Here is a 22,477-nt window from a genome sequence, read left to right as displayed (position 1 = left end):
TTGAAAAAGGAATAATGTTTCCAGATTTTTAATTGAGTCAAATACAAGACAAAATTTAAAACCTACAAGTTGTTGGAAAAAATAATTGGGAACTTTAAGTCTAAATCAGATATAGGAAAATAATCTTTACTCAAAAATTTCTTTTTACAGTTATTTTTGTCCAAATCAGGATTCAAAAAGGATTTACATTTGATTAGTTTATTTCTTTTTTTTTTTTTTAAAGATTTTATTTATTTATTTGAGAGAGAGTGAGCACATGAGCGGCAGGAATAGGCAAAGGGGAGGGAGAGCAGACGTCTCTGCTGAGCAGGGAGCCAGTGTTAAGGCTCAATCCTAGGACCCTAGAATCATGACCTGAGCCCAAGGTCGCCCTTTAACCAACTGAGCCACACAAGCACCCCTTGCTAGCATATTTATTAAATCTTCTTTAATCTATAGCGGTTTCCCCCTACCTCCTCTCTTTCGTTCTCCATCACATTTATTTGTTGAAGTGACCAGTTCTTTGTCCTATAGAATTTGGCTGACTGCATCCAGATAGTGTTGACAGGTTTCTCCTGTATTCCCTGTATTTCCTGTGGCAAATCTAGAGATGCTTGATTAAATTCAGGTTTGAGGGGCGCCTGGGTGGCTCAGTGGGTTAAGCCGCTGCCTTCGGCTCAGGTCATGATCTCAGAGTCCTGGGATCGAGTCCTGCATCGGGCTCTCTGCTCAGCAGAGAGCCTGCTTCCCTCTTCTCTCTCTCTGGCTGCCTCTCCGTCTACTTGTGATTTCTCTCTGTCAAATTAATAAATAAAATCTTTAAAAAAAAAAAAAAATAAATTCAGGTTTGACTCCCCATACTGTCCACACACACACACACACACACACGCATACGCATGCACACCACCCCCCACCCCTGCCCAAGAACACTTTCATGCTCTCTATTGTATCATGTCAGGAGGCACATAATTTCTAATAGTCCCACTCTTAGTGATGTTATTTTAAGAATGACCTGTGAGTTCATTATCAAGTTCCTGTCACCTTTTTTCCTAATGGTTATATGATGTGGCCTAGATCCATTATTTCATTGGGTATTAAAGTGGTGATTTTCTATAATTATTTCATTTTTTCTTCACTTAAACTGTCGAACAGGAAAGAATTAGCCTGATAGACCAAAGTTCCAAACCTTTTTTTTTCTATAGTGTAAAATGCATGTTACATGTATTTGCCTACTCGTTATAAAAAGATGGAAGGGAACTAGGGCTAAAAGATCAGTAAAAGTATTTTATTTCACATGAAAATAGAAAAGGAAGTAAGCTTAGTGAAAAGCATATAATATTACATTTAAAATTATTCTTTATTTAAAAATATGCACTGTATGGGCGCCTGAGTAGCTCAGTTGGTTAATCTTCTGCCTTTGTCTCAGGTCATGATCCCAGGGTCCTGGGATCAATTCCACATCTGGCTTCCTGCTCATTGGGGAATCTGCTTCTCTTTCTGCCCTTCCCTTGCTTGTGCAAGGCTCGAGTGCCCTCTCTCAAAAAAACAAATAAATAAAATAAAAATCTATACTGTAAAACACTAAGCCATTTCTTAATGTTTATTATAGGCAATACAAGGACCTGTGGAATATGAGTGATGACAAACCCTTTCTATGCACTGCCCCTGGATGTGGCCAGGTAATATATAAATTACTTTAAAGCATTTTGTATGTTCATATTTACTAAAACACTGATGAAAGTTTATGTTACCATTAAAGGGAATCTCCTACAATTTTTGTAAAATTCTGGAGTTAGAATGTAAATTACCCAGAAAAGTTTTGTTAAGAAATTTTTTCTTCAATAGTACAGTTTTTAAAAACAATCTAATATGGAAAGAAAAAGTTAGAAGTCTTAAATGGAAAGGTGGATACCTATCCACCTTTCACCTACTATTAATCCAGGGCTTAATAGTATCTTTTACTATTTGACTGTTGATGATTTGACCCTTTACCATTTGACCATTACTGGTTGAAAATAATTGTAAATTGCTTAATTGGAAATAAAGATATTTACTTTGAAGAAATTGCCAAACTGTTTTCCAAATTCTTATTTGAAAATTATTTTGCTTGCTGAACTCTTAACAATATTAACTAATATTTACCTCTGACAGTGTTACTAATGCATTAATATTCTTAATCTAAGTTTCACATCTTCACCTAAGTCTCACATCTTCAGAGCATGTATGAAAGCTTTTTCAGAAAATAATCTTTCCATATTCTATCAAAAAGTAGTATTTCAGTGTTTTTAACAAACCATTAATTATTGATCTATTGCTGTTATAATAATTCTAACTTTAAAATAACATAGGCACCAAGAAATGAAAGAATAAATTTAATGTGTAGCCAGATTACTGAGTACTTAAATATACAAACCGTAAATCATAAAAAAGCATTAGTGTTTCATTGGTTCTTACTTGTTTTCTTTAGTTGATGTTTTAAATTGACATATAATTGATGTACAATAAACTGCACGTACTCACAAAGTTTCGTGTTTTAATGTATATATGCTCATGAAATCATCACCATAATTAAGATAGAGAACATACCCATCACCCCAAAAGTTTTGTCATTCCCAGTTGTTACTGCTTCTGCCTTTGTAAAACACTACTCTGCCATATGTCCCTATTGATTAGTTTGCGTTTTCTAGAATTTTATGTAAATAGTCATACAGTATGTACTTTTTGTCTGGCATCTTTTATTCCTTATAATTAATTTGCAGTTTCCCCATGTTATGTGAGCAATAGTTAATTCCTTTTTGTTGAGGAGTAATATTTCATTATTACACAATTGTGGACATTAGACTTATTTCCAGTTTTTACTTATTACAAATAAAGGCAGTATAATTATTTGTGTACAAGTCTTTGGTCTGAATGCAAGCTTTCTTTTCTCTTGGGTAAATGTGTAGAAATGAAATGTGGGATCATATGTTAGATATTTACTTTGAAGAAATTGCCAAACTGTTTTCCAAAATGAACGCACCACTTCACATTTCCACCAAGAGTGTATAAGAGTCTTGTGCCATTTCTTTGCCTACATTTGGTGTTGTCTTCTAATTTTAACCATTTTTCACTGTTGTATACTGATGTATCATGTGGTTTTAATTTGCATTTCTTTGATGAGAAGATGAGGAGCACTTGTTCATGTGCTTATTGGTCATTTGCATTATTTTTTGTGATATATCTTTTCAAATCTTTTGCTGTTTTTAAAAGTCAGGTTGTCTTTTAATTGCTAACTTGTAGTTCTTATATATCCTGGATACCAGTCCATCGTCAAGTTTCTCCAAGTCTTTTGTTTGCATCTGAATTTTCATGACAAAAGCTTTTGCTCAACCGGTCTTTCTAATTTTAATGAAGTCTAATGTGTTAATTTTTTCTCTTTTTATGGCTGTTGCTTTCTGTGACTTATCTAAGAAATCTTTGCCTACCTTTAAGTCACAAAGGCATTCTCCTTTGTTCTTTCTGAAAGCTTGTTTTTTCATATAGGCCTGTGTTTCCATCTTGAATTATTTCTTGCATATGTATATACTGGTATGAAGTAGGATTTGAAGCTCACTTTTTTTTCCCATGTGGTTTTTCAGATATTCCAGCATCATTTGTTGAAAAGACTTTTCTTTCTCCATTAATTTGCTTCAGCTCCTTTATTGAAAATCAAAATGTGGTGTAAATGCAGGTCTCTTTCTGAGCTTTCTACTCTGTTCCCTCCATCAGTCTGTCAGCTTTTATGCTAGTACCACAATGTCTTGATTACTCTAGCTTTACAATAATGCTTCCAGTCAGGTAAGGTAAGTCCACCAATTTAGTTCTTCTTGAGATTTTTCTGGATAGTCTTTTAATTTTAGTCATTACTTGTGAGGGTATAGTGGTATCTCATTATGATCTTAATTTTCATGATACATCTAAAGATGTTGAACCAGGGTAAAGATAGGAGGTTAACCAGGGTTAATGCTGCTTAGATCGGTTTATCAGGGAATGCCCTCTGATAAGATGACATTTGAATTAAGACACGAAAATGTAGGAGCAGACCTCTGGAGGAAGTTTTTTAAACTGAAGGTACAGCAAATACAAAGTTTCGAAGGAGGGGATGGGTTTGGGTCTGTTTAGAAGGACGATTGTTGTAGCTAGAGTGTGTAGTGACCCACAAGGATAAGAGTAAAAGATTTTGTCAGGTAGAATAAGAGTCCATATCCAAGAGGGCCTTGTAGACTGTGATAAAGTGTTTGGGCTTTATTCACAGAGCAATGAAAAGCCATTACTGAGCTAAGAGTGGATACAGGGAGTAGAGACTGAGATCTGTCAGGTGAGAGATAATGGTAGGTTTGTCTAGGTGCTAATAGTGGGCAATATAGGGAAATAGACTGATTTGACATGTATTTTGGAGCTATATTAGATACTCATTTTTTTCTATAAATTTAAGAAAGCTAAAAAAACTGTATTTCCCAGAATTTTTTGTGAATAGTATTTCCTAGGAAATCGACAGTTTAAAAAAAAATTGATTTTAGAGGGGCACCTGGGTGGCTCAGTGGGTTAAGCCTCTGCCTTTGGCTCAGGTCATAATATCAGGGTCCTGGGATCAAGCCCTGCACCAGGCTCTCTGTTCAGCTGGAAGCCTGCTTCCCCCTCTCCCTCTGCCTGCCTTTCTGCTTACTTGTAATCTCTCTCTCTCTCAAATAAAATCTTAAAAAAAAAAAAAAAAGAATTGCTTTTAGAAGCACCAATTTGGTGGCGGTATTTTTTTGTCATAAGTATTGCTATTATTCCAAATTTGAACTTTACCTTTAATGCACTTAAATTTAAATTTCCTAATTTTAAATTTAAATTCCAAATTTTAAATTTTAATTTCTAAATTTTAAATTTTTTAAAAAACATGTTTTGTTAGTGTTATTTTGGAGAGAGACCTATAAAATTAGTGCAAAGAATTTTAACTGTTTTTTTCTTGCTATTAAAAGTGTTTTTAGGGCGCCTGGGTGCCTCCTCAATGGGTTAAAGCCTCTGCCTTTGGCCCAGGTCATAATCCCAGGGTCCTGGGATTGAGCCCTGCATCTGGCTCTCTGCTCAGCAGGGAGTCAGCTTCCTCCTCTATCTCTCTGCCTACTTGTGATCTCTGTCTGTCAAATAAAATAAATAAAATCTTTTAAAAAAATGTTTTTATATGCCTCAGTCGCTATTAGGTATTTCACAGAAAGAGTTCTATTGTATTGTTTTAAAGTAATGTTCCATTGAATTTGATAAAAGAGACAAAGTGAGGGGCGCCTGGGTGGCTCAGTTGGTTAAGCAACTGCCTTCAGCTCAGGTCACGGTCCCGGAGTCCCGGGATCGAGTCCCGCATCAGGCTCCCAACTCCATGGGGAGTCTGTTTCTCTCTCTGACGTTCTCGCCTCTCATGCTCTCTCTCACTGTCTCTCTCTCAAATAAATAAATAAATTCTTTAAAAAAAAAAAAAAAGAGACAAAGTGAGATAATTTAGTGAAAGATTAATTTGACATTGTAACGCTTCTGTTTTATTAGTATCTTTGCTTTTGGTGATGTCTTTCTTTGAAAATTATTTCTTAGGTAGAATGTTTATGCATTATAAGCTGTTTTACAAAGGAGTTAAAGATTCATTTTATTTAGGCAAAGTTTCACCAAAGGTGTGTAAATTGTCTGTGTGTGTGTGTGTGTGTGTGTGTGTGTGTGTAGCTTCCTGATGTTGAACAGATTCCTTTAAACTAGTAAAAGAAGCAGTAAAATGAGCTGCTGGCCTTACAGCTTTACAACCTAGTTGTACCTATTTTGTTAAATAGGAAAAAAATTTGTATCATGGATGTGAATGCATGTATTAAATGCAGAATGACTGACTTCTTAGGAAGTTAGTTCTGGTGAGTGTTCAAGCCCTAAAAACAGATTTCTCAGATATCAGAGCTTAAATTCATTATAAAATTTAAGCTCCCTTCCATCTGTCAGGTTACCCTTTCTTTTTAACTTTATAAGAGGGATGGTTATCCATCCTACTAGACTGTCTTTCCCATTGTTTATTCAGCTGTATGCTCAAAGTCTTGTTGTTTAACAAAATACTGTGTATTTTGCATTGGAGTTGTGCTGTAAATTGCCTGGAAGAAAGAAATTATGAAATATTTAATATATTATTACTAGTAGCAGCATTATAATTTTTCTACAAAAACTCAGAAAGCAATTCGCATAGATTCTGCAAAAATTTTATCTTAACATGTAGTAGTAGCTATTTTATAAACATTTGTTGAAAAATTTATTTCATTCATATATATATATATTTATATGTGACTCTTTTCCTCATGACTGCCTTTGGACATGATGGCCTTTGACTATTTTTTTTTTAAGTTCCTTGTTAGAGGTAAATCAGTTATTTCAGGTGATAGCTAAGGTTAAACTCCTCTTATCAAGTTCCAGTTTCAGTGTATTTTATCCATGTACATCAATAATATCATATGACCCTGAATTTTTTTTTAGGGCCCTTTTAGCTATACCTTTTCACTCAGGATCAGTCTTAGTACCATTTTCATCTTTTGTACAATTCTATATGTGATTGCTCTATGATTTGGATATTTGTGGTCAAACCGATGCCATGCGGGGCTCCATACCAGGACCCTGGGATCATGACCCGAACCGAAGGCAGAGGCTTTAACCCACTGAGCCACCCAGGCACCCCCATTATTAGGTTCTTTGGGCATAAAGTGAATCTTGATTTAAGATACTTTCAGTGTAGGGGCGCCTGGGTGGCTCAGTGGGTTAAGCCGCTGCCTTCGGCTCAGGTCATGATCTCAGGGTCCTGGGATCGAGTCCCGCATCGGGCTCTCTGCTCAGCAGGGAGCCTGCTTCCTTCTCTCTCTCCTCTGCCTGCCTCTCAGTATACTTGTAATTTCTCTCTGTCAAATAAATAAATAAAATCTTTAAAAAAAAAAAAAAAAAAAAAAAAAAAGATACTTTCAGTGTAGAATGTAATACATGTATATTTAAAACTCTAATGGAAAATAATGAAATGCCTACATTATTCTGTAAACTCTACACATATGTTCATTCTCTAAGAGTTGTTATTTAACACTCTATTTTTAAAAGACAACTACTTCTTCTTACAAATTGGGGAAGGATTCTTATAATGATAAAACAAAGGAAGATAGTACTTGGGAGGGAAAGAGCTGGATTATTTTAAGATAAACTGCTTTGTTATCATATAGGTTGTTCTTTCTTTGTTGGATTATAAGCAGCATTTTTTTTTAATTTGGTAACTAAAGAACCTGATTTACTTCATTTGTCTAGGAGTAATATTTCCATAAGATAAGGAATCTGTTAGGTGTTTTTTTAAATATTATATATTTTAAAGTGCACACACAAGCTGGGAGAGGGGTGGGGGAGAGGAAGGGGAGAGAGAGAATCTCAAATGGATTCCTCACTGAGCATGAGCCCCTGCACCCTGACAGCAACACTGGGCTCAATCTCACGACCCTGAAATGATGACCTGAGCTGAAATCAAGATTCAGATGCTTAACTGACTGAGCCACCCAGGCACCCTAGGAGTCCCATTTGATAGTTTAAGGGAACCAGGTTCAAATATATGTAATTTTAACATCCCCATTTATAAGGATGTAGGGCAGAGAATTTATGTTTCTTAATTTGGCCTTTTATAATTATTGCTCTGAAATAACAAAATGTAAGTGCTCCTTATTTTCAGTTATAATTGTTGCTTGATAAGGAGCATCTTCATAAAGGTTGATATCAGACATTTAAAAATGAACTGCTTTGTTATTGGTTGCTATTTCTTTACTGGATTATAAAAAAAGCATTCTTTTTTAACGTAACATAAAGAACCTGATTTACTACTTAATTTGTCAAGAGTAATATTTTTATAAGAATTCTTGTTTTAAAAGTGGTAAGTAATCTGAAGTCTGTGTAAAACAGTACTTCCTTCAAAAGTCACTGAACCATAGAATACATATTTCTACTATAATATGGCAAAAAAAATGAATAGTTGTCTATTTTTAGTGTCCAAATGAAATTTATATTAAGTTTCTTTGCCTCAGGTTTTATTTTTAAACGCTCTCAAATGATTTATGTGACTTAATACATCAGTATTGCTTATTCTTGGGTAATGGGTTTTCTATGAGTATTTGAAGTCTTGTATGTTTATCTATACTAACAATAGATTCTTTTATAGTTAACAAACTATTTCATTGTTAATGGTGGTTTTACATGTTGTGGAAATGAATTTCCTTATCATTTTACTTATTTGATCAAATTGAAAATCTTAACTATATTTTAAAACTTTTTGCCACAGCGTTTTACCAACGAGGATCATTTGGCTGTCCATAAACATAAACATGAGATGACACTGAAATTTGGTCCAGCACGTAATGACAGTGTCATTGTGGCTGGTTAGTATATGCTTTTATTAATAGCTTATATACATATTTCACCTGGAATGTGCACAATTTTTGTGTATTCTCTGTAAATAATATAGTCTGGTGATACTCCAATTACTTCATTTACAGTAAATGTTGGCAACATGTATTTTACCCATTACATTTCCATGTTTCCTTCTGACCATTCATTTCACTTTTCCGTGTGGTTTTCCAATGTAGATTTCAATGTATTGTGGAAATTAATTAGAACCCTAGGAGCATTTATTGCATCTCCAAAGTTTACATTTAATTGATAATTGAACTAATGTGATGTTTAGTCAATGTTTCTTTTAGCTTTGTACAACCTGGTTTGAAATGCTGTGGGAAGGTGGGAAATGGTCAAGCTCCTCCTATTGGAGAAAGATCACTTAGCAGACTTGTTCATTAGAATTTTGTTTATACTTCTTTTGGGACTAAAACATCTGTGTTAGTAAAAATACTCTCAAGGGACCTAAATTCGGTCAGTGCCTCTTTTGTGTGTTTTGATCCTGTGAAGATACAGTATCATATAAGCAGATGATTATCTTTCACAATATGTGAAAAGAGAAAATTCATGCATTGTTTTAATTATCCTTTCATGCTGTGTTAGCTGCACCTTTTTTGGTATTTAAATATATATGTACACACATTTATGTATATGGACTCACACATAATATGCATAGTTCTGCATTTTGTATATTTTAAAACAGTTTTATATAAAATGTAATATATTTATATAAATTTCAGACCCTTTTGTATCATAACCACAGAGTCACATAAGTATTCAAAAATCAACCGTAAATTATTCTTTTGTCCTTTGAAGTTTGGGTTATACTATTTATCTGGAGTTAATCCTGAAATCTGAATATTATTAGTATTTTGAAATGATTACCCAACATAAAGGTTGAATTATCATATGCAAGGCTTTGCAGAGATAATGAGGCAGATGGTTTTTCCTGTACTTTCAGTATCATGATTTTTATAATGAAAAAGTTTGAGTTAACAAAGTTGGTAATTTTTCAAAAACTATTTAGGAAAAATGAAAGAGCATGTTGAGCATTTCTTTAGTTCCATAAGTAAAAGGAAGCAGAGAAGAGTGAGTTAGGCACTTCTTTAGAATATTGTACATCAGATATTAGGAGCTGGAACCTAAAAAAGTAGTCAAACAAAATAGCAACAGTCTAGGGAGTTCACCCTCCTAGGCATGAAAGGTCTTTGCTTGTCTGAAATTTATTGCACTAGACCAGTATCTGTAACTTTTCAACTCAAAAATGTTTTGAGATTGGTTTCTAGAAATTTCCTATTGATTTACCTTTATTACAGTAGAAGAATAGAACACATTAAAACACAGCACTTGACCTTTTTTTTTTTTTTTTTTTACGAACATGTTGAAATTAGTAGTTTAGCATTACTGTGTAAGTGTAATGCATGATGTGTGTGGTATATATTTGATGATCAATATCCATAAGCCACTGCATGTTTAAACAGTTGTGCCTGTGTTGACTTTTCTTTTCTCACACCTAATCATTCTAGTAGTCACTGATAACAATGGTTTATGCGTATATTTTATTTGTACGACTTTTCGCTTCCTTTACCACACATTAGGAGCCTTTTGTTGAGCTGAGATAGACGAGCCCTTTGTCTATGAACAGAGGAGACAAATTTCTATTCAGTTTACTAATTCACCTGTAAAGGACTTAAGCTGATATGTGTACTCTGAGCCCTTGCTGTAATACAATTTCAGGAGTCTTTTTAGGGTTAGTGGGTATGTATGTTGTAGACGAATAGGTAAAATGATGCCTTTAGTAATTTTAGATAATACTAGTAGTGTTTGAGGTAGGCTTACATTATATCTAATATGTATGACATTATAATGTTAAATATATTTATATGTAGTAAGCATGTTATATTCTAGATACATGTGGGGCAAAGATGAAATAATACTGATTACTGCCAATTCTGGGGATATAATATTTAACAAATATGAATTTAATTTTATATAAAATCTTAAATTAGGAGTCATTATACTTTTATTTAGCTTAGACTAGATTCCTGATAAAACCTGTAACTTGATGCCCTGTGCCACCAGCTTTTATCAGTATGAATAAATAGCCTGGAAGATAATAAGACAAATAGACAAAATCCATATAAAAATACTATTTTTTTTTCAACATGGACCCTAACTAGTATTTATTCCATAACCAGTACATGTGTTAATGTATATAACATGAGTACATATTCAAGTATAGTTAAAATGTTTTACATTGTGAGAAAGTAGAGTTGACTATTCCTCTATTGCCTAGAAATTAAAGTAGAACATTCCATAAATAAGTAACTCTTATATAGCCCATAGTTCAAAGCTTGAAAAATTCATTAAAATAGAAAACTGGCTTCTGTGGATAGTGATAAAAGAGGTTTTGTTTTGGTTTGTTTTTGTTTTAGGGCTCTTGCTTTAACCTTCTTTTTCTTCCTTGTAGTATTTTGGTCTACCTCCTAAAATTCTGTTTTATCTTAAGCTTGCTTTCCTAATAGATTATGAACACTAGTGGAAGGTCTAAGCTAGAGTGAATGAATATACATGCTCTTGCCCTAGTTTTCCCCAAACTGCATGTATTTTAAACAGTCATAATTTTTAATAATATAAATTTTAAAAAATTCTTCCTGCCTTAAATAATGATAGTAGTTGATCTCTGAGTAGAAGATACTTATGTCATTCTACTAAAAGAGAAGGTCTGGACTAAGGACGAGAAGGACTTTTTCATACTTTTATGGTTCATAAAGTTGGAGGAAATATCTTGAACTGCAATAAAAACTTAACCAAATTTTGTTTGCTTTAAAGGAAGAGGTCTTTCCAAAGAGAATTAACAGCTGACTGAACCAGTCCTGCTAATTTGTTAAGTTACTAGCTATATTTTAAGGTCCTATATGATATTTAAATCTATGTGGTTGCTTCTTGACATTTATTTCAGATCAGACCCCAACACCAACAAGATTTTTGAAAAACTGTGAAGAAGTGGGTTTATTTAATGAACTGGCAAGTCCATTTGAGAATGAATTCAAGAAAGCCTCTGAAGACGACATTAAAAAAGTATGTTGTTAATCATGAAATTAGAAGAGTACTTCTAACAAAACAATTGTCCTAGCTTACACTTCTTGCTTTCTTATTTTACATACACTGACGGGCATTTATTGAACTTCTGACATTTTCTTTAATGTTTATATTTTAGATGCCTCTAGATTTATCCCCTCTTGCAACACCCATCATAAGAAGCAAAATTGAGGAGCCCTCAGTTGTAGAAACAACTCACCAGGATAGTCCTTTACCTCACCCAGAGTCTACTACCAGTGATGAAAAGGTTAGAAATTTATATTTTTGGTAGAAACACAAACGTGGTGTATAAAAACTATCCCAAGTAAAGTTAAATATTTGATTTACCTAAAATGTTAATATAATAAGTTGTACATAATTGAGTATCGGGTTATAGTAGTCTTATGTGAAAGCCTGTGAATACTCATAGAAACTTCAGGGAAAGAAAATGTCACCTTTATAGATAATTGGTGTTTTATTACACACAGAAAAATTATAGGGGAGAGCAGCAGTTATTTTAGATAAGTTATTTTTTTAAGGCTACAAGAATTTATAAAGTGAATTTAGTTTTTGGGTTTTGCTGTTTTATTCTTCACCACTTTTATATAGTGACAGCTTTTTCTTTATAACTAAAAATTGCTTGAACCAGGGTTGTTTAGGCTTTTTAAGGGCTAAACAAATAGTTACTCATTATCAGCAATGGGTCTTTGGTATTACCAACTAAGATGATGATACTGTCTCAGTATAAGCCTTTTGTAGGTGGTTTAGGGCCTCATTCCTAGATCTTGAATACCTTGGTAACTTGGGACCTCTGGGCTATAGTGTGTGTTGAGTAATCATTATTGTGGTTCGTTCTTTTTTTTTTTTTTTTTTTTTTTTTAAAGAGATGGGAAGAGGGAGAGGAGTGGGTAAGGGCTGAAGGAGAAGGAGAGAGAGAATCTTCAGCAGGCTCCATGCCCAGCACAGAGCCTGACAACAGGCTCAGTTTCAAAACCCTGAGGATCATGACCTGAGCTGAAATCTAAGAGTTGGGCACTTAACCAACTGAGTCACCCAGGTGCCCCATGGGTATTTCTTGATCACTTCTTATTCATAAACACTTACAGTGAACTCATGGGGCACTGTGTGTGGCACAATGAAGAGGCAGTGACAGTGTCTTTTTCTAGATGATGATATTCTAAAACCATAAATGAATTAACGGACTTCTGTCATAGCAAGGAATCTAGAAGTAAGGCAGAAAAAGCATTTAAGGATCTACTTAGGAATAAATGCTTTGACCTTAGATGTTTTGTGGGGTTTTTTGCCTCATTTCCTAATTATAGAAGTGAGTCTCATTATAAAAACTTTAAGAATACAGAAAAAATATGAGGAAGAAAAGCAAAATCACCTGTTAGCCCATAATTGAGTGATACAAATTACTAATATTTTGAAACATTTTTCCATAGATATATGCATGCATTTTCATTAGAAGGATAGATGGATACAAAGAAAAACTCAAAGATCCTAGTTTACTTTTTAATTTTTTTAAAGATTTTATTTATTTATTTTTTGGAGAGCGAGAAAGCTAGAGACAGAGCACAAGTGGAGGGCAAGGGAGAAGCAGACTCTCTGCTGAGCAGGGAGCCAATGTGGGGCTCGATCCTAGAACCTCAAGATCATGACCTGAGCCAAAGGCAGACCCTTAACAACTGAGCCACGCAGGCACCCCTATTTTTTAATTTAAAACAAAAATAAAAATTTTTTTTTTAAGTAAGTGGCATACCCAATGTGGGGCTTGAACTTATGACCCCAAGATCAAGAGTCACATACTCTACAAAGTGAACCAGCCAGGCAGGCTAATCCTAGTTTACTTTTATATTGTGCTTTAGACATTCAGCATTAATGAACACTTTCCCATGTCCTTAGAAAATTTCCAAAGTACTAAGTTTTAATTTTCTTTTTAATTGTTTTAATTGATATATTATCTTAATGTATCAAATTATCCTGTTCTTTTTGGATATAAAGATTGTTTCTGTGTTATCACAGTTACAGGAAATGCTGTTAACTCTGTGATAGAAGTATCTTTTTTTCTAAAGAGCTTTCTAGTCCCTTCACACTCAACAGTTTTTCCCTCTTCGTTGTTGTTTTAGCATATTTCAAGGATAATTCTTCTTTCTGCATTCGTGTCTCTAGCCTCCCCCTGGGCAAGGCATAGTCTGTTTGGGCCTCCTTCACTACTCTTTCTCACTTTTCTTCTTAGGTGGTCTCTAATACATTCATAACTTATAAAAACAACTACATGCTGATGGTTCTCAAAGTTATATCAACCAAGGTATCTCCTGGATTTCCATATTCATCTCTGACTCCCACTGTGACATTTCCCTTTCTATGTCTAATAACCATCTTAATATTTCTAAGTCAGAGCTCTTGATTCTTTCTCTGACTCAGTAAATTTTCTCTCCATCCCATCTAGTTGCTCAAGCCAAGAATCCTTAATTCCTTTCCTCTTTCTTTTTTTAAAGATTTTATTTCCTTGAGAGAGAGAGATCACAACTGGGGGTAGCAGAGGGAGAGGAACAATCAGACTCCCCACTGAATGGGGAGCTTGATGTCGGGACCCTGAGATCATGACCTAAGCCAAAGTCAGACGCTTAACTCACTGAGCCACCCAGGTGCCCCTCTTTTTCGTCACATCAAAGCAACAGCAAATCTTATCAGACATACCCCCTGAATTATCCTTAATTTATCTTCTTCAGTCTTCAGTGTCACCACTTTACTCCATACCATCATCATCTTTTATGTGGATTATTAACAGTTATCTTCTAACTGGAGTTTCTACTTCCATCTCTGATTTTCTATAGATTGCTTTATTTATTTTCATTTATTTATTTTAAAGGTTTTATTTATTTATTTGACAGAGAGACAGTGAGTAGTGGGAGATGGTAGCTACCTGAGATTAGTAAACATTTGTACTGTGTTAAAACTTTTTTAACCATTTCTGTTACTGAATTTGTATCAACCATAAACCCAGTCTCTCTGGACCTGTTTCCTCTTTTTACAGTATAATGATGGAGTAGGACTAGGTAATCTCTCCTAAATTTTGAGCTCTATAATTCTCTGAGACTGAATTATATTTTTACTTTTTACAGAAGTTCTCATGGAATCAGAGCCAAGTCGCCCAGCCTATTTCTGGATTGATAGGAAAACAAGTTGTACTGGGGAGGGTGGGGTACTCTGATGTTTTTAAATTAAAATATTGAACATTGCATTTGAAACTTTATAGCCACTTCCAAAATTTACTTTGGGGGAGGATATTCTGTCGATGCTTTTAGAAGTATGTTACATTCTGTTCACTCTAAGTTACATGGATTGTCTTATATTTTTAAATACCACCCTTTCTCTGTCTTATTATTAAATAGGAGATACCATTGGCACAAACTGCACAGCCCACATCAGCTATTGTTCGTCCAGCATCATTACAGGTTCCCAATGTGCTGCTTACAAGTTCTGACTCAAGTGTAATTATTCAGCAAGCAGTACCTTCACCAACCTCAAGTACTGTAATCACCCAGGCACCATCCTCTAACAGGCCAATCGTGTAAGTGATGATTTGGGCCAGTCATTGAACTATTTATGAATTTTTGTCAGAATTTTTCTTCAGGCATTTAATTATTCAAATGTGGCCTTAGTTGTGTGTGTGTGTGTGTGTGTCTGTGTCTGTGTGAATCTGCATGCTTTGAAAAAGTACTGGGTTGGGTTTTTTTTCCCTAATATTGTAGATTAGAAAATAAATATCTGAAATTTAATTTGGGTGGGGGGCAGAGGGAGAGGAAGAGAGAATCTTAAGCAGGGTTCGTGTTTAGCATGAGGTTTGATCTTAAAGCCCTGAAGTCATGACCTGAATCAAAATCTAAGAGTCATACACTTAACCAACTGAACCACCTAGGCACCCCAACTAAAATTTAATTTTAAAAACAAATCAACATTGAATGTGATTTTAAGGTGGTCTCTTATTTTCCTGCTGTTTCACACAAAATACAAAAATTACTCCATCAGGTGACATTTCTTTCTGTTCTTAAACATATCTCTCAAGCTTTTTTTTTCTTATGATTTTACTTTTAAATAATTTCTACACCCAGTGTGGGACTCATACTCATAACCCCATGATCAAGTGTCGCATGCTCCACAGACTGAGCCAGTCAGATGCTCCTCAGGAGCTTCTGATAAAAATTTTTCTCATTAAAAAAAAAAAAAAAAAATTTCTCATTTAACATTAGAGATTGTCCCAAGTAAATCCATAACTTTTCCTGTTTTTTTCCCTCTTGTTTTTTTCATACTGCTTTATACATTATACATTTAAGATGCAATTTAAAATAGTAAAATTTATAGTTTGCTTTGCAGTGGCTAGGAAATGTATTTTAAAATGATATGATAATAGAAGTAAAAATGCTCTTGTATTTTTATAGATGACTGATAAGGATTTCTTTTCTTTAATTTTCCTTCTCCTATTTTTCTTAGTCCTGTACCAGGCCCATTTCCTCTTCTGTTGCATCTTCCTAATGGACAGACCATGCCTGTTGCTATTCCTGCATCAATTACAAGTTCTAATGTGCATGTTCCAGCTGCAGTCCCAGTAAGTTTGAGATTCAGACTCTTTAAATCTTTTCTTCATACCAAAACTGACATTTGTAATCACAAAATACACCTAGGGCTGCTTGATTGGTTTATGAAACTGAATCCAACAAAAAACTTACTAGTGGTTAGTAGTATTTACTCGTTTTTATAGTAGAATTTACTTACCTCTTTATTAAAGACAAACGTAATTGGTTAGGAAATGTTTTTCCATCCTCCAAAAATTTTGTTTTCCTTGTATTATTAATATTAAGAAATTTAGTTCTTACTTAATACATTTTAATTTGACTAGATTTGTAGAATTCAAATATTAATACAAATTTTTGCCCTTTAGGAAAGTATTTATTCTAGAATACATGTCCAGTATCTCCATATTTTGATTATTGTAGGAATTGTTTATAAGAACACTCTTGTGAGCTTTTATGGTCAGGTTGGGTTTACAGCATTCCTTTGCTAGCCCAGGCATGTGAAAATCTAAACACTCTAAAACAGTAGATAGTCCTTCACTTTGCTAATACAAATGTTTCTGAGAAATTGACCATTTTGAAAGATAAATCAAGATGTAAGATCCAAAAGAAAAGTTTCTTGAGGAACATGTTAAATATATAAATTTGAAAGTATCTAATACCTGAGTCCTTATAAAGACACTCAAGGCATTTTAAACAGCAAAGTTCTGTCTGAAGGTGATACATTATGGTTGAAGTCACAGACAAGTTAAACATCTACTTGTAATACTTAATAATTCAGTGAATATTTAAAAGCACATTCTTTTGATTAAGTTAGAAATAATACTTTTTTACCTTATTTTTCATAAAACAGTTTTATTCAGACTCTTCAAACGTGTCTTCATTGTTCAGGTTTTTATCATTAGGATCACTTATTAAAACATCTAGCACAATTTTCCAAAATACGTTATTTTTATTTTCACCTGAGTAATTTCAGTGTAACACTTCCTGAGTCTGTCTTCCTAGAATATTCACCCAAGCCTTGATACTCATTCATGTAATAAAAAAAAGTTTCTTTATTTACCTTATACATAGATATTTCTGATTCATACAATATAATCATTTATTGTATCACTCTTAAAAATTGTTTTTAAAAGTCTGCCTCTAATAACTTCCAAGAATTTGAGGTTATATCCCCATACAAATTATTAAAATTAATGTGAAATATTTACTTTCTTATTAACACATTCTTCCAAGTAACCTAAGGTTTGAAAATTAGATTGGTTGAAGTAATTATAAAATAATGTATCATCTTCAGACAGAACTTTGCTGTTTAAAATGCCTTGAGTGTCTTTATAAGGACTCAGGTATTAGGTGACCACTTCCTCTTTTTTAGGATATTTTTGAAGAGGGAAGCATTCTTGCCCTTGTATTTGAGATTATATGATTATTCTGTTAAATGTAAATGTGATGAAAAAAACTCAAAGTGGAGAGATAATTTAGCTATATAATAATTAATTACTCAATGTTAATATTAGTTTTTTTAAAAAATGAAGAAGTCTGTTCCAGACTGTTATTTTTAGAGAAATTATTAAAGGTAACCAGGTTCTTTCTTTATCATTATATAGTATATTAATACATCAATTAACCATGATTTATATATTTTAGAAATTACATATATACTTTTTAGAAGAGCAAAATTCATGGTGATGTTATTTGTAAGCCTCATTGTCACAAGTTTTGATGTTTTTTCCTTTCATATCCAAATGGCAGTGTGACAGATCTTTGGGAGATTTTGCATCAATTACTTTGAATATTATGAGTCCTATGTAAGAAGAAACCATTTAAAATTTGTGAAAATTAAAGATTAGAGAAGTGTCTCAGAAATTGACAAGTTTTAAAGGATAAATCAGGACAGAAGATCAATAGGGATTTAAGATTTTCTTGTTCTGAACTCTCAGGTTTTTACAGCCATTGTGCAGATACAGCACATCATTTTGAATATATTCTCTAGCAATTATTTTTTAATATGTTTTGTATAGCTTGTTCGACCAGTCACCATGGTGCCTAGTGTCCCAGGAATTCCAGGTCCTTCCTCCCCTCAACCAGTACAGTCAGAAGCAAAAATGGTAAGCAAGATTTTACTTGTTCTGCACATTTCTTGAGCCCTTTTTGAACTGGTTTGTCCATTAAAGCCTACTTCAGATGTACTATATAGATCACATTTTATAAAATTTTAGAAAGTATCACACTGTAGAAGAACTAGAAAATTTGGAGAAGTTTCCATTAGCTGGTGACTAGTTAGTGGTACTTTAAAATAATGGATGGATTTGGAAGTTAAGTTCTAATTCTTGTCATTGGTTTGTCTGTAGCTTTTTTTTTTTTTTTTTTTTTGGCTGTAGCTTTTGAAACAAAATCTCCTCCTGGTGGTGGCTAGGAATATTACAGCTGAAACTAGATGTAATCATCTGAAGGCAGTACAGAGGATTTTACGGTGACAGAAATTAGTTTAACAGTGTTAATAAGAATTCTGAAATCATATACAAGTTAGCAATTGTTACACATAATGTATAAAGAAAAACTACATTTTTGAGTTGTGTTTTGACACTAAGAAATTAGTGTTGATGGGCGCCTGGGTGGCTCAGTGGGTTAAAGCCTCTGCCTTTGGCTCAAGTCGTAATCCCAGAGTACTAGGATCGAGCCTCACATCAGACTATCTTCTCAGCAAGGAGCCTGCCTCCTCCTCTCTTTACCTGCTTCTCTGTCTACTTGTGATTTCTGTCTGTCAAATGAATAAATAAAATCTTTTTTAAAAAGAAAAGAAATTAGTATTGTTTAAGGGATGAGCTATAGATAAGAAGACAGGAGACATGTGTTTTAATTTTAATCCTAACTCTGCTATTCACTACTCTTAATCAAACCACTTTAACTTTGAGGAGATTCAGTTTCCTTATTTGTAAAATAAAAAGATTAAACTTTTATTTCTAGAGTTTCTCTTAGCCCAGATTCCATAAACCTGCCAAATTCCTTAGTAAAAAAACCTAAAACTGCTGCTGCTTTTTTCTTTTTTTTTTTTTCCTCCTTAATCCATGTAATTCTCCCTTCTATAGCCTCACACACTTCAGGGCTTCTTAACATCAGCTGATGACTGCATCCTTAGAAAAATCAATATATAGTTATTATACAGCTGTTATTCAAGTTCAGTCCTAGGCGCTTTATTACCAATATAAATTTGTATAAAAACTATTATATATTGCAAAGCTTTAAGTTTTTTTACCTCTGTTCTCCATTATAGCAAATAATCAATCTAAAATTGGCATGTGATGACTTTAACAATAAAATTTAATATACCATCTGAATGAACAATGGTTGAGGAGTATAAAAATTAGCTGGTTATTGATTGTGGGGAGAGAACTCTTTGAAAACCCAAGGCAGAATTTTTTTCACGTAACAACATGTTTAGCTCAAAGCTTTGGAAATACTAAGATGAATCCTCTTCAGTTAATAGCAGAAAAGCTTCATTGGGAATGTTTTTTATACTTACTACTTTAAACATACTGTACTAGTGAAAAATTAGTTGTACACTGCATCTAAAAATACATCTATATATTCAGTGGATTTTTTTTCCTAACAAATCTGATTTGTTCCTTTTGAATTAAAGAAATACTTTGGGCTGTAAGAAGAGTAGGCCATATTTGTAGAAACTATTAAACTTAATACTTACTTCAGTAATTTTTCCTTTTAGGTCACCAGGAAATTAACAAGAATAAAAGTGTTTTGTGTGCTTTTATATTAGAAAAAAAATCAAAGCTATAACTTTAAAAATAAATTTATATAGAGAGAACCATCATTGGTTGGAGGCATGGGGAGTCATAGATTGCCCCACTTAAATTTAACAGTCCAATTAAATTTATTATTAGAATTTTGCTAATGTAAAATAACCATATTTAGGTGATTGCCTATTTTAATTGGGGTAGTAAATAAGATTGTCCTGTTTTAATTAAATAAAAAGACTCAGAAATTAGTCTATTTCCTTTTTTTCTTTAACTTTTCATTATGGGAAATCTCAAACATATACAGAGTAAACAGTTATGGTATAATGAACCCCCATGTACCCATCAACAGCTTCAATTATTAGCAATATAACTGCCATTCTTGTTTTATCTATCCCTCAGACCATTCCCTACCCAATTCAATTATTTTTTAATAGGCCCTTCTTAATGTAAAATTTATATACATTGAAATGAACCAATCTTAACTTGAATATATAAGTGTATTAATGTAACTCACACTGTTCTCATGGTATTGAATGTTAATATCTACCCAGAAAGTTTATTTCCCTCTCCAGTCAATACACCTTCCCAGCTCTTCTGATCTTTGTCACCAGCAATTGGTCCTAGAATTTCATACAAATGGAATCAATATATATTCTTGAGTCCAGCCAACCATATGTCTGTGAGATTTATCCATGTTGTTGAGTATATCATAATTTGCCTCTTTTTATTGCTGAGTAATACTCCATTGTACAAATTACCACAGTTTCTTTATCCATTCTCTTGTTCGTGGATACCTGAATGGTTTTCAGCGTTGAGCTTTGTGAATAAAGATGCTGTGCACATTTTTATATAACTCTTTTTATGAATGTTTACTTTCAGTTGGTCTGTCTACTGAAGAGTAGAATTGCTGAGTAAGAAAGTAATTATACACTTAACTTTGTAAGACACTGCCAGACCTTTTGCCAGAGATATGCATTTTCACAGGCAGAGTATGGGAATTCTAGTTGTTTCCACATTTTTGCCAGCCTTTAGTGTTGTCTGTATTTTCATTGTAGATATTTCTAGGAGTTTGTAGGAATATCTCATGGTTTCAATTGCATTTCTGATTTTGCCAGATGCTTTTTGTGGTATGTTCTGCTGATTTTTTAAATTGGGTTTTCTCTTATTATTATGTTATAGGAATTCTTTAGATACAATAAATACAAAATTTTTGTTACATGTATCTTACAAATCTGTAAGATTTGTCTTAGTCTGTAGCTTGCCTTTATTTTTTTTATGGTGTATTTGTACTATCATTGATTGTTACTTTTATCTTCAGTACTTACTTCCTTCTGGTTAATTGGGTTTAATTTGCCTGTGTTTTTTCGGCGAAAGTGGAAGCTTAGATTATTGATTAAGTCATTTTACCTTTCCCATATAGGCATTTAAAACTATAAATTTCTTCTTGTTCACAAGTTTTGATATGCTAGATTTTCATTAGCATTTATCTTCTAATTTCCTTTGTGATTTCTTCTTTCAGCTGTGGGTTATTTAAAAGTATATAATTTCCTAAATATCTGGAAGCTTTCTTTTTATCTTACTGATTTCTATTTTAATGACATTGTGGTTTGGGAACTTACCACCTTTGGTATATTGATTGTCCTGTGTTTCCATTTTCTAATACATCATACTTATTGGACTCTTTTGTGAAAATAGACTTTGCCATTCTATCCAGGTAACATGAACTGGTAACAAAATAACAATTGCCTAGAATGCTGAGGGAGTTCTGATTAATTGGGTTTTTTTTGTTGTTGTGGTACAGAAATTATTTCACATCTCACCATTGGCATCGTGTTTGTGTGGGTATGTATTTTTAAATATTTCACACAGGGAGAGCAGGAGGGAGAGGGAGAAACAGGCCCCTTGCTGAGCAGGGAGCCCAGACTCCGCTGGGATCATGACTGAGCCTAAGGCCGATGCTTAGCCAGCCGAGCCAGCCAGGCACCCTGGTTTTATATTTTTATCAAATATTACTAGTCTGTTTCCCCTATCTTAATAACATAAAATGAACATGTTGACTATCTGTTAGAATTTTCAGTGTTTACATGTCATCATCAACTGTACTTACATATTGCTCTAAGTACAAAACCAATCTACCAACATTAGTAAATAACCTGAAAATAGTTCAGTTTTTGTAGTTTGATTCATCTTCATATATTTTGTCCCTAGTCTCATTTAACAATTATTTCTTTCGATTGTTACTTATTTAATGAACATTTCTTAGGTACTAAGAAATTAAGCAGATATGGTCTTAAATCTTGAGATTTTTCTTGCACATAGTTCTGGTGATCATCAAAATTCTTTTTACCTTTTTGGGGCGCCTGGGTGGCTCAGTGGGTTAAAGCCTCTGCCTTCGGCTCAGGTCATGATCCCAGGATCCTTGGATCGGGTCCCACATCGGGCTCTCAGCTCAGCAGGGAGCCTGCTTCCTCCTCTCTCTCTGCCTGACTCTGCCTACTTGTGATCTCTGTCAAATAAATTAATAAAATCTTTAAAAAAAAAAAATTCTTTTTACCTTTTTAAGGCCATTAGTCATGTTTTTCAGCAGTTAGAATTATATCAGTGATTTTTGTTTTTTTGGTTTTTGGAGCCCTTGATAACTTTTGTGCACAA

At 33.6% G+C, this 22,477-nt stretch overlaps 1 protein-coding gene across 4 annotated transcripts in view; it reads left to right on the top strand.

The window, feature by feature from the left end:
* Positions 1-22,477, top strand: part of ATF2 (activating transcription factor 2) — a 91,283-nt gene that overhangs the window by 31,860 nt on the left and 36,946 nt on the right. For 3 of the 4 annotated variants that reach the window (XR_004288788.1, XM_032356005.1, XM_032356004.1), the window contains exons 5-11: positions 1,589-1,658; positions 8,303-8,399; positions 11,375-11,493; positions 11,633-11,761; positions 14,892-15,070; positions 15,991-16,105; positions 18,092-18,178. Coding sequence is in view for 3 of the 4 variants with exons in the window: in XM_032356005.1 (XP_032211896.1) it covers positions 1,589-1,658; positions 8,303-8,399; positions 11,375-11,493; positions 11,633-11,761; positions 14,892-15,070; positions 15,991-16,105; positions 18,092-18,178 (796 nt within the window). In the remaining variant the exon portion in view is untranslated. The remainder of the gene's footprint in view (positions 1-1,588; positions 1,659-8,302; positions 8,400-11,374; positions 11,494-11,632; positions 11,762-14,891; positions 15,071-15,990; positions 16,106-18,091; positions 18,179-22,477) is intronic. The other variant, XM_032356006.1, reaches the window with a different exon arrangement.

Source organism: Mustela erminea, chromosome 8 (genome assembly GCF_009829155.1).
Source record: "Mustela erminea isolate mMusErm1 chromosome 8, mMusErm1.Pri, whole genome shotgun sequence".
NCBI classification, from domain to species: domain Eukaryota; kingdom Metazoa; phylum Chordata; class Mammalia; order Carnivora; family Mustelidae; genus Mustela; species Mustela erminea.
Note: the sequence above shows the minus strand (reverse complement) of the source record. Positions and strands in the feature narration are given on the sequence as shown.